This window comes from Acipenser ruthenus, chromosome 19 (assembly GCF_902713425.1).
Source record: "Acipenser ruthenus chromosome 19, fAciRut3.2 maternal haplotype, whole genome shotgun sequence".
NCBI classification, from domain to species: domain Eukaryota; kingdom Metazoa; phylum Chordata; class Actinopteri; order Acipenseriformes; family Acipenseridae; genus Acipenser; species Acipenser ruthenus.
The window spans coordinates 12,708,841-12,721,635 of NC_081207.1; the positions used below are offsets into that span (position 1 = coordinate 12,708,841).

The window sequence follows — 12,795 nt, forward strand, 5'->3', positions numbered from 1 at the left end:
TAGAATCCATTGGTACACTTAAATCAAAACTCCCAGATACATTCCTTATTTTCAAATGAAATACAGCACCTTTTTATTACTGGTGAATTAATTGTAAGAAATAAAAACCAAGTGCTGTCCATCTTCTCATTGTTGTTTTGTCATTTCTATACTGTCTGATAGGTATGTTTGAGAGGAGAAAAAGAGAGCAGGGTAGAGGTTCTGCAAAACGCCCTGATATGCAGGAACCCATGGCATCCCAGCGATAAATTAAACACCTAAGAAAGACATATACCTTTACCCTGAATATGTGTTATAAGTTTCTCATTGAAAACTACAAAACAACTAATTTACAGATATTTAGGCTTGGATACTTTCGCAGGATGGGAACCTTTGTTTTCAGGTCCCCTTGTCACAAACACTCAGAACACAAAGCATGTATGTTTCCCATTCTTCTGTGTGACACTGTCATAACAAACAGTATTACTATACTGGATTTGCCCCCAGACCAAACTTCAAGGGGGCTGAGCAGAGCGTCTTGAAAGGTTTACAAAGCAGTGGAGGAGGGGACCCAGCCCTGACACATAGGCCTTACCTTCAGACGGCTACGTGAAAACAGCTCCACTACCTCTGGACGAAACTGGTCATGGTTTTTATTCAGAAATTTGTGGACCTGAGAAACAAATGAATTGTAACATATTACCTATTATTACATGTGGCCAGTTGGCAATTACAGGGTTAAAATGAAAATAGCATGTAGTTGACACGCCACGCGATGAACAGTATAAAAGCAGGTATACTGCTCACAGGTGAAGCACCTGTTTGCAGTCTCAGAGCAGCTAGAATAGCCCCTATTGACTTTTTTCCTCACCTCATACAACTGTTTGTATAATTGCACAATTGGGCAGTATTTATTCACATGGTCTGAATTAAAGTGTATTGTCGTAGTTTTAATTTAGTGAAATACATTATAGTTAGAGATATTAGTATTGGACTTTAAACCTGTCCTCTATGAAACGTGTTCTAAGTGCACAGAACTTGCTTGTGTCTATATCGTTAAAAAAAACCCTGTACTTTTATTGTTATACCTTCAGAACTCTTGCAGTGTGTTTTATTTCTCAGCAATCAAATCACAGGGTAATATTCACGTATACATATTGTGGGGCTGATGGTGAAATGGTAAATGAATGCACTGATGCACTGTTTAGTATCCAGCAGACAGAAAATAAACAGTTTGAACAAAACACAGGACATGGCACTTTACACCAAAATAAAGAGACATACATAACAAACATGGACGAAACCAATAGCAATTGTTATATTATATTTTTTATAATATAAAAGATAACAGCAGTGTGGAGCAGTGGTTAGGGCTCTAGACTCAATCCTAGGTGGGGGACGCTGCTGCTGTACCCTTGAGCAAGGTACTTTACCTAGATTGCTCCAGTAAAAACCCAACTGAATAAATGGGTAACTGTATGTAAAAATAATGTGATATCTTATAACAATTGTAAGTCACCCTGGATAAGGGAGTCTGCTAAGAAATAAATAATAATATAATCACCTAACTCCACCCGTTCTCCACTCACTGAACACACAACCCCGAGTGAGTGAAACATGCATCTATATATACAGTTGTGCTGGGATTCAATTACCAATTAATTATTCACTTGAATCCCAGGACGTGAACTAATCTGTGCACTCCCGTGCTCACCTGTCACTACACTTCTTAATTTGCACGTGAAGTGATTTGTGCCCCCTCATGTCTAAATACAACTATATATTTTACATTTGTGCTCATAAACCACATTATATCCCGTGCACTAACAATAATACACCAACAACACAACATACACACAGGGGCGGGGAACACTGCCACAGGGGCATATTCCCTGAATAAGATAATACATTATTATTTATTTCTTAGCAGACGCCCTTATCCAGGGCGACTTACAATTGTTACAAGATATCACATTATTTTTTTACATACAATTACCCATTTATACAGTTGGGTTTTTACTGGAGCAATCTAGGTAAAGTACCTTGCTCAAGGGTACAGCAGCAGTGTCCCCCACCTGGGATTGAACTCACGACCCTCCGGTCAAGAGTCCAGAGCCCTGACCACTACTCCACATGAACGTGTTTTAGAAATGTAACTGGATTCATTAATGAAACTGTGTGTCTTGAGAAACAGGGCAAACTGCTGTGTCTTGAGAAGGGGGCCTCTGTTTTGCAGACACACTGAACTATGTGACCTACTGATTAGAGGACCGGTGCCTGAACTGGATTAGGCTGAGCAGACAGTTGAATTATGTACAGATAATTCACACGTGCAACAACAATCATTTTGATGCAAGGAAGACACAAACTAGTGATGTCCCAGTGGAAAAGGACATTAAAACATCAAATGACTGTGAGTTTAAAAAAAGGCAAGATACACAAATGATCTAATGAAAGTGGCTATTTAGCAGAGTGGAAAAGACTATAAATATCCAAGCAAAACTGAACATTTTGCGCTCCACATCGAATGCTAAACAAGGTGCTGTCACTCTGCTAAGCAAAGCTGCAACTCCGGGACTCTGCCTAAAAACGGAACCAAGATGGAACTCTGCCTAAAAATGGACCCAAGACGAGGAAGCAAGCTGCAAGTGAGTCAACTACCACAAGCAACGAGACTGAGACCCGGCTGAAGGACTGCCGTAAAACTTACAGCGACTGTTATCAGACAAACCAGTCTGGTTCTGTTGTACACCTAAAACCACAGTATCCAAAAGAAACTGTGCCCTGCTAGCTGCGTAGCTAAAAGATTCAGCGAAGAGGACAGAGCGGTCGGGCGCTGTTGTGGATCCTATACAGAGGACTGAAGACTTTGTTGCAGCTGTTTGTTGATTCTATCGAGAATTGAAAGCTTTGTTGCCAAGTTTGATCCAATGTAGGATTGAAGACTTTGTTGCTGAGAGGAGAGTTTTTGTACTGGACACTTCAACAGATTGAGTTTCCATGCCAACAGACCAAAAGCCTAAGCTTCAAGGAACCGTTGAGTATAATTCCAGTTGCATTTTCCTTTCATGGAACTAAATTAATTAATTGTAACACATTCACATAAAATTTAACTGTTAATTATTTAGTTTGCACACTTTGCGTGTGAAATAACTTTTAGTGAAATTTGATGAAGTAACTAATCTACCTCATATTGTTGTATGAAAAATTTCTTTAAAAGTAAACTTGCCAAATCCTTAATCTATATACCATTAATAAGCTTAATGTGATATATTCTAAGATTGTCTGCATCATCTCAGTTGAGGCTGTGCTCGTATGTGGGCGTGTGTGTGTGAGCAAGCTACTAACTACGTCACAGCTTGCTCGAGCTGCTGCTTTGTGTGTGAGGAGACAGGCGGGGTCATATTTCAATGCCTGCTAGCCAGCATGAGTACAGTGAGAGCATTTGAATTGTGTTTTGTGCTTAGAGACTAAGTGATTTACTTTCTGACTTTTCTGATTTCTGTTTATTATTTGTGTACTTAATAAAATACTACTATTGATTAAACATTCCTTGTGTCTGCGAGTTGTAAAGAATTTGCTGCTGTCTTCCAGGTTAATGTCCTCGTGATGTGTCGTATGCAAGAATAATTCCCAGGAAAACAGAATTTAGGATGAAACATGCCAGAGCGTGGCTTTATTTGAAAACAAAACAAATGCACCGTTGGTGCCAACAAAAACAAAAGAAAAGCCTAAACCCTTTTTTTGGGTCTAACTAAACAATTAAATCATCCCTCTCTAAACGGGGACAGGCTACTTCTGTTTACCCTGATTTAACACACAGATAACTTATTTAGTTTTCCTTACTTTCATTTATTTTCTGCACAACCAACTCCACTCATGCTCTCAGCAACTCCTCTTCACATTCCACCCCCCACCTTCTCAACCTTACTGCTCTTTTAACTCCCTGACAATTACACAATTAAACAATTAACCTATATTGGAGAGAATCCTGACATCAGTATCATCCTCAGGGTCTTAATGCCTTCATATACCCTATCCAATATAATAACATAGCTTTTCCAACCCAACATAACATTGATTCTTTTTAAACCCAAGTTTGTGGTTTGACCTTTCTTAACCAACCTGTGATACCCACTTTACGTTCCTTTGTAAACTCTCTGATTTTACTTTTAAAACTTTTAACTTATCACCACATTTTGTTTTCCATCCAGTTGGTTTATGTCGTCTTTTCACACTTTATTACTTTCGTTTGTTTTATCTTAAACACTTCCTCAAAGATTTATACACGCCTTTAACCAGATGGAGTGTGCATTCTTTACACCCACGGCCCCACAGCTGCCCAAGTTTGATCTGGAATGTACACTCCCTCACAGCGTGTATGTGTGTTCATAGTAAATCCTCGATCTTTGTAACACGTCAATAAAATATTATTAATAAGAGAACTAGTCAACCCAGATAAACATTAAATTATCAATTATTGAATTGTTAAAACAATATTGCCCTTTGTGTTCAGAGCACTGTGGTGTGGGAGTGAAATACCACAGGTATCGTATCTGCTGTATTCTTCTTGTTTGCATTCAGAGTCTCTGGTTTGAGCGCATCACTCACCTGGTAGGTTACAGCACCGGCGTAGTGCTGTACAGTGAACACTGGCAGTGGGATCTTAGGTTTGGTATAAAATGGGCTGTTTCCATGGTGATAGTGGCACTTCTGGAGGAAGGTGTGGTCTGTGGCCTGGGAGGAAGCAGATTAAAAGAGTTTTATTACGGATTATAATATTGATTGTTTATGTCTGACTGAAACGTGGCACCAGCCTCATGAGCAATTCACGCTAAACCAAGCGACTGCCCAGGGCTTTAGCTTTTTACAGCAATCTCGTGCTACTGGTCGTGGTGGTTTAGCTGTCATCCATTGGCTGGACACTAAAATCAAAATGGAGTCCATTCCCAGTTTTAGTTCCTTTAAATGCTTTACTTTTAGAATAGTGTCAGCCCAGTCTACGAAAGCAAATATATATTTTCCTGATATTTTTCTGACAATATTCAAACTAAATCTTGCAAACAAATAATTATACAAATCCCACTGTAATGCTATTAAAACAGCCTGTTGTTCATTTTAATTTTATTAAAACTAGAAAATGTTCTGAAAATGACTGCGCAGCAAGCATTCAAGTTAACTAATGAAAGCACGTCAATATAATCCCTTTATTTATGCTGTATAAGCATTTTATAACGCGCCTGATTAAAAGTGTAGCACTGTGTCTAAACATGCATGTTCCAACTCCAATGTGTTTAAATGTAAATGAAAGGTTTCTAAATTAAATACATAGCATGACAGTAAACAGAGGGAATAAACTTAAGTGCATATCCACCGTTCCATCTTTGAGAGGCGTGCTGTAGGTACATGTCTTACTGTGGCCAAACAGTTTTTTTTAAAATCTGAAGTTAGTAAAAAGCCTATATAGCTTTTTACTAATTTACCAGTTTCATGTGTATGACTGACTACAGACGCAGCGGGAACTTAATTTTTTTTCTCCTGCACTTGTCAAGTTCCTTCCTGATGTCGCCGTCGATGTTGTCATGTGACTCCTCCTTGTTCACCGATTGGATACTTGACCAGGGCAATTTCATCCGATTGCATGAAAATAGAGCCCGGCTCAATAGCTTGATTGCACCCGATTGCACGGTGCAATTTCGATGCAACCCGATCACATTCGGATTGCATGCGATTGGATTGGACGTAAAGACCATGATACACTATGCAATTTCGGTGCAATCTGATCGCATGCTATCGATCACATGCAGTCGTGGCTGATCGCTCCGGGTGCAATAGGGTGCAATCGGATGCAATGAACTAGGGTATCTGGAAGCGGGAACGAGAGTATTTGTAAACGCCTATTTTGTATTTTTTATGTTGCTATGAGCATAGAACATACAGCATGTGTACTTTTGTGTTTGTAAACATGCCTTAATGTGTTTATTTTACAGAATGTATTTAGGGTTTTTTTTTGGTTTTTAATTAATACATTTTAAAAAAAAATCATTCATTGTTATTTTTGCATAAAGTTCATCATCCAGAGCACTCGTACTTTCAGTTTAGGACTGTTTTGGTATATCCCTTACAAAAAAGTAATATAGGCTACTTTAGGTAGTTATGGTCCTATTGTTACTATCTTATTTGGGCACACTTGAAGTACTACTTTTGGACATTTTTTTGTAACGGAAGTATGTGTGTGTGTATATATATATATTGTGATGATGTGTATGTACCAGACAGTAATTTGGAGGCTTTAGGACCCTGGGGATAGCCACACACTTTGTATGATAACAAAGGTAACAATTGCTTAATTGTATAATTAATGTGCAAATGTTGATCAGATGGGAGTGATCAAGTCGGGGTTAAAAAGGTTTCAGTTTGTGTGTTCAAGGGGAAGGGTTGAAGTGGTGAGAGGGGAAAGACTGAACAGTGGAAAAGTGTGTTGGACAAAGAAAGATTTTCTGATAACGAAACAAAGGTACGGGTTTTTGACAACGAAGTTCTGGATGGTGATTTGTCTTAGGGGATTTGTGGAATTAGTTTAAACAGGGGAACAGGCTTACCCTGCCCTGCATTAGAAAGCACTACTGTTAACCAGTTTAGTTAGCGCCTGAAGAAGGGCTAGGTTTTGTTTTGTGTTTTTGTTTGTTTGAAATATCAGTTTGCTAAATAAACGTACGCCACGGCGTTTAAAGAGCACTTCCATTGTATCGTGTGTAATTAAAGTGACAGACACCTATTGGAAAGAACAACACAGACTCCGGCTGAAAAGGTCAAAACACATCACATTTGGTACCAGAAGTGGGGCCCTGTTTTCTTTTGAGTGAGAACCCCTCAACATGGAAGAGTTACTTAAAACAGTGCTACAAGCAACAGCAGCTCAGCAGCACGCACAGCGGCTTTACAGGAGCATACCAAAGTCCTGGCAGATCAAGCAGTGCAGGATCGTCGAGAATGGAGAGAACTATGGAGCCAGGTGAATTCTGGAGAACGGGTGGGAGCAGCTTCTGCGGGACCACGTCCTATACGAGCTAGTCATGTTTTACAGAAAATGAACCCAGCAGATGACGTGGAAGCTTACCTTTTGGCTTTCGAAAGGACTGCCGAGCGAGAGGCTTGGCCACCTGAACAGTGGGCAGGCATTGTTGCGCCTTTTTTGAGTGGAGATGCTCAAAAAGCTTATTTTGATTTGGAGCTAACAGAAGCAGCTAATTATAATCTTCTGAAAGCTGAGATTTTGGCAAGAGCAGGGGTCACCGTAGCTGTGAGGGCTCAATGCTTCCACTCTTGGAGATATGAAGATGGAAAAGCACACAGGTCACAGCTGTTTGACTAAATCCACTTAGCCCGCAGGTGGCTTAAACCCGAGAGGAATAGCTCCGCGCGGGTTGTGGAACTACTGGTCCTGGACCATTATCTAAGAAGCCTTCCAGTGGGCTTACGAAAATGGGTGGCACAGGGCAGTCCAAACACTGCAGATGAACTAATCGCCCTGGTCGAGCGCCAACTCACTGCCCTGGAAATTGCCCAGCCCACATCCCGTTTTGCCAAAAGCAACTGGCGCCCCACAAGCCCGAAACAACACACCGCAGAGAATCCCGGTAAGAATGTGTGGGGAAAAAGGGGGCGCTGAAGAGCGGTCTAGAACCGTGAAGGGACCTTGGGCAGGGGAGAATAAATTGTTTGATGAAATGCAGAGTTTGCCATATCACAGGGTGCAATGTTTCAAATGTGATGGTTGGGGGCACATTGCCAGAAATTGTCCCAAAAGGGAGAAGGTAGAGTCAATGGACTGTCATGTAGTGACTACGGTTAATAACTTATTTTCCTGCAGTTCACCAAAAACAGAGTATGTGGTTGCTGTTAAAATAGGGGATAAAAGCACAGTAGCTTTATTAGATTCAGGCTGTGGGCAGAGTTTGATATCCTCTGACCTGGTGGGGGAACACTTTTCTATAGACCAGGCGGAGGTACGAATAATGTGCATTCACGGTGATATTAAAACCTACCCAGCCACCACCGTAAATCTAAAAATAGGTTCCCAGGAGGTAAAGTTAAAAGTGGGGGTGTTACCTAGGCTTCCTTATCCAGTGATTGTGGGTCGTGATTGTACCGAATTTGCTCGCTTAGTACAGTTACGAGAGGTTTTTGTTGCCACTAAGGAGGTAGGGCCATCTAGTGGCCAGGACCAAGAATTGTCTGAATTGTTTCCGTTTGACGAAGAGGTACTAGCTGAACCGGGAAAAACCAGGAAGACACGAAGTCAAAAGTATAGGACCCAAGCTAAGCCGCAAAGGCTCCCTGGGGGGAAGTATACAAGCAAAAGTGCAGATCCCCAAAAGCGTGTAGGGCAGCCTAACAGGGAAGTTTAGAAGATAACCTCTCCGAAATGTGGGAGGAGCTAGCAGTGTCTCCTTTGGACTTCAAACGAGAACAAATAGAAGATAAAAATTTACAATATGCCTTTAATCAAGCTGTGGTACCGGACGAACGTTATTGGGAAAATAGGGACACTGTAACTATACCACATTTCATTGTTAAAAATGATCTCTTGTATCGGGTCACTAGAACTGAATGTGGGGAGTGGTTAGAACAGTTACTGGTGCCAAGTAAGTTTAAAAGTTTAATACTACAGCTGGCACACAGCCATCTGTTAGGAGGGCATTTAGGCACACAGAAAACCAGAGACCGGGTAATGATGCGTTTTCATTGGCCGGGAGTCTATAAAGATGTAGAGCGGTTTTGTATAGCTTGCCCAGAATGTCAGCTGGTCGCTGGTCGCTGGCAGGAAACCTACTCGAGCCCCGCTAGTCCCGTTACCTGTCATAGACATGCCATTTGAGAGAGTGGGAATGGACTTAATTGGGCCCTTGGAAAAGTCTAAAACAGGGTTCCAGTACATTCTGGTCATTGTGGATTATGCCACTGGATACCCCGAGGTTATACCGTTAAGGAACACTAATTCAATGAATATTTACCAAAAATTGGTAAATACTTGACTGCGGAACAGAGTACTAAAATTAAATAACTAATTAATAGAAATGACGATGTGTTCTCAGACTTGCCAGGGAGAACTAATCTTATATCCCATAGTATTATTACCCCTGTGGGAGCCCGAGTCAGAATGAAACCATTTCGAATTCCAGAGTCTAAACAGGGTGATCTGGCTAAAGAAATAAAAACGATGTTGGAATTACAAGTAATTGAGGAATCAAATAGTGACTGGTGCAGCCCGGTATTGATGGTGCCAAAACCTGAAGGAACTATAAGATTTTGTATGGATTTCAGAAAAGTGAATGAAATATCAAAATTTGATGCATACCCAATGCCAAGGGTGGATGAATTGCTAGAAAGGTTGGGAAAAGCCAAGTATATCACCACACTCGACTTGACCAAAGGCTATTGGCAGGTGCCATTGTCACCAGAGTCAAAAGAAAAAACAGCATTTGTAACTCCACAGGGTTTGTTCCCATTTACAGTGTTGCCTTTTGGTCTGCATGGCGCCCCAGCCACGTTCCAAAGGCTTATGAACAGGATACTCAGGCCACATAGTCACTATGCAGCAGCTTATCTCGACGATGCGGTCATTTTTAGCATTGATTGGGAGTCTCATGTATACAAAGTGGAAGCGGTATTGAGATCGTTAAGGGAAGCAGGCTTAACAGCTAATAAAAAGAAGTGTGCATTCGCTCTGCAGGAAACAAAATATCTGGGGTTTTCACTCGGACGTGGCTTAATTAGACCACAGCAAAACAAAATTGAAGCTGTTTTGTCTTGTGCCCGTCCAGTGAACAAGAAACAAGTCCGAGCCTTTCTCGGACTTATTGGCTATTATCGCCGGTTCATTGAAAACTTTGCCTCAAGAGCTGTGCCCTTAACGGAACTCACTAAAGCCTCCACGTCTAACATGGTAAAATGGTCAGCAGAGGCTGAAAGGGCATTTTTAGACTTGAAATCAGCACTGTGCTCTGAACCTGTTTTGATAAGTCCTGACTTTGATAAACCGTTTATATTACAAACAGATGCTTCGGAAGTGGGTTTAGGGGCAGTGTTATCACAGTCCTGTGAGGGGGAGGAACATCCTGTTTTATTTTTGAGCAGAAAGCTCCTACCAAGGGAAAAAACATATGCCACAATAGAAAAGGAGTGCTTAGCTGTCAAGTGGGCAGTGGACTCTTTGAGGTATCTCTGGGGAAGGAGATTTACACTGGTTACAGACCACGCCCCATTACAGTGGATGTATCGTCAGAAAGACAAGAATGCGAGAATAACCAGGTGGTTTTTAACATTACAGCCCTACTGTTTTGACTTAATACATAGAAAAGGTAAAGAACACGTAAATGCTGATTTCCTGTCTAGGTTTCCGCAGCCAGCAGAAATCTTGTATGCCCGACCCCATGGGATCGTGCAGAGGGGGAGGGTATGTGATGATGTGTATGTACCAGACAGTAATTTGGAGGCTTTAGGACCCTGGGGATAGCCACACACTTTGTATGATAACAAAGTTAACAATTGCTTAATTGTATAATTAATGGGCAAATGCTGATCAGATGGGAGTGATCAAGTTGGGGTTAAAAAGGTTTCAGTTTGTGTGTTCAAGGAGAAGGGTTGAAGTGGTGAGAGGGGAAAGACTGAACAGTGGAAAAGTGTGTTGGACAAAGAAAGATTTTCTGATAACGAAACAAAGGTACAGGTTTTTGACAACGAAGTTCTGGACGGTGATTTGGCTTAGGTGATTTGTGGAATTAGTTTAAACAGGGGAACAGGCATACCCTGCCCTGCATTAGATAGCACTACTGTTAACCAGTTTAGTTAGCGCCTGAAGAAGGGCTAGGTTTTGTTTTGTGTTTTTGTTTGTTTGAAATATCAGTTTGCTAAATAAACGTACGCCACAGCGTTTAAAGAGCACTTCCACTGTATCGTGTGTAATTAAAGTGACAGACACCTATTGGAAAGAACAACACAGACTCCGGCTGAAAAGGTCAAAATACATCACAATATATAAATATATATATATATATATATATATATATATATATATATAGCTACCAACCATCCCAATTTTCCTGGGAGAGTCCCCTTTTCAGGGAGCACGTCCTGGTGTCCCCACAGGTTTAGTAAAATGTTACTTTTGTCCTGGTTTTGGGTAGTTGTCCCGTCGGTGTCCCATTTTTCATAAACGTCCATGTTTGGCTATAGGCACAAACGGTAATAAGGCACCAACCACCATGATGGACTGCGGTAAATGTGAAGCAGAACCAGGGGGGGGGCAAGTGGGGGTTAGTTATATTGTTGTCACCCCGCATTCTGTTTCCTGACAGACGGTGTCAGTCACATCGGAGGCAGTGGCTGTTGTCTAGGAGCTCCGTGGCACAAACAAAAAACAGGTGAGCGCATTTTTTTTATTTTTATTATTTTTTTTTATCGAAACACCCAAAAAAATGGTTTGCAAATTATAGTAAGGGCTTATTTTATATATAAAATGTGCGATACAGATACGCGGTTTTACAGGGTTAATAAAAAGAATAATATTTTGCCCCCCTGCCCCCCCTTATTCTATTTTATTCATTACCGAAGTACGAAAGGTGAAATATTTGTGGGGGTTTAAGTTTTACATTTAAAATGTTAAATACTCAACACATATACACTTAATTAAACCCCACAAATAACTCATCTTTCATACTTCGGTTGGATTAATTTGCTAACATTTCGCATCCGATTGCATGAAAATAGAGCCCCGCTTGATAGCTTGCAATAGGATGCAATCCGATCGAGCCTAATTGCACGGTGCAATAATGATGTGATAACCATGCAATCACAGGCTCACACACAATGCAATCTGATTACACTGAAATTACATAGTGTATCTTGGCCTTTAAGTCAGTTGATTTCAACTGTACTCTCTGAGGCTATTCAAACTTCATCATGTGAAGTTCTGCCTAATTCCGTGGAGAGTGCAGTTGAATTATATAATGTTACTTTAGAAAATATCTTGAATTGTCTAGCCCCTCAAAAAACAGGCTCTGTTTCCTTCTCCTGCTCTTCTCCCTGGTATACGGCTGAATTGCGATCTATGAAAGCCAAGGGATGTAAGTTAGAGTGTTTGTGGAGGAAATCTAAGCTAACTGTATTTTTCTCAAACCTTTAAACAGCATCAGTGTGCGTATAGGGATGCTATAAATTCGGCTAGGGCCTCTTATTATTCAAATCTGATTGAGAATGGTCGGGGTAATCCAAAGTTTCTCTTTGCTACCTATGGCAAAGTGGTTTGTAGTGCACAAGTCTGGAGGTGATGAAGTGCTTAGTAACAACGGTCAAACAACAGTTCAGTGGTGAAAACAAAGCTTTATTAATTGCTTTTAAATAATAAGACTGACTATACACAATGATGTGTACAGCCAGTCAAAATCACAGGGTTCAGTCCCGAAATAATAATAATAACAAACACACACTTTAAAACACCTGCACGATCACTAGTCCAACGGTGAGTGGTCTGGGTGCAAGTGGTGTTGTGAATACATAAACAGTGATGCAGTGCAGTCTGAGTTTTTGATGCTGACTTATCAGCGACAGCTCTCAGATATTTAGCAGTCTACAATGACAAACAAGAACAGTTAAATAGACATACAATACAACACTAAACACTCACGGTTTCTCGTTATTCCTCAAGGTCAGTCCGTAACCTTAGCAGAGGAACAGATTGCTCGGCCACATCTCCTGATATACCTTCAGTCCCACCCTCTTCGGTAGCGAGTGCAATCATGTCACCTCCAATCC

The 12,795-nt window shown here is 40.9% G+C and overlaps 1 protein-coding gene across 1 annotated transcript in view; it reads right to left on the reverse strand.

The window, feature by feature from the left end:
- LOC117424796 (unconventional myosin-XV) overlaps positions 1 to 12,795 on the reverse strand; it is a 121,873-nt gene that overhangs the window by 84,373 nt on the left and 24,705 nt on the right. Inside the window, exons 16-17 of the mRNA XM_058992191.1 lie at positions 4,591 to 4,716; positions 575 to 652 (exon numbers count right to left, since the gene is read on the reverse strand). Of these exons, the coding sequence (XP_058848174.1) occupies positions 575 to 652; positions 4,591 to 4,716 (204 nt within the window). The remainder of the gene's footprint in view (positions 1 to 574; positions 653 to 4,590; positions 4,717 to 12,795) is intronic.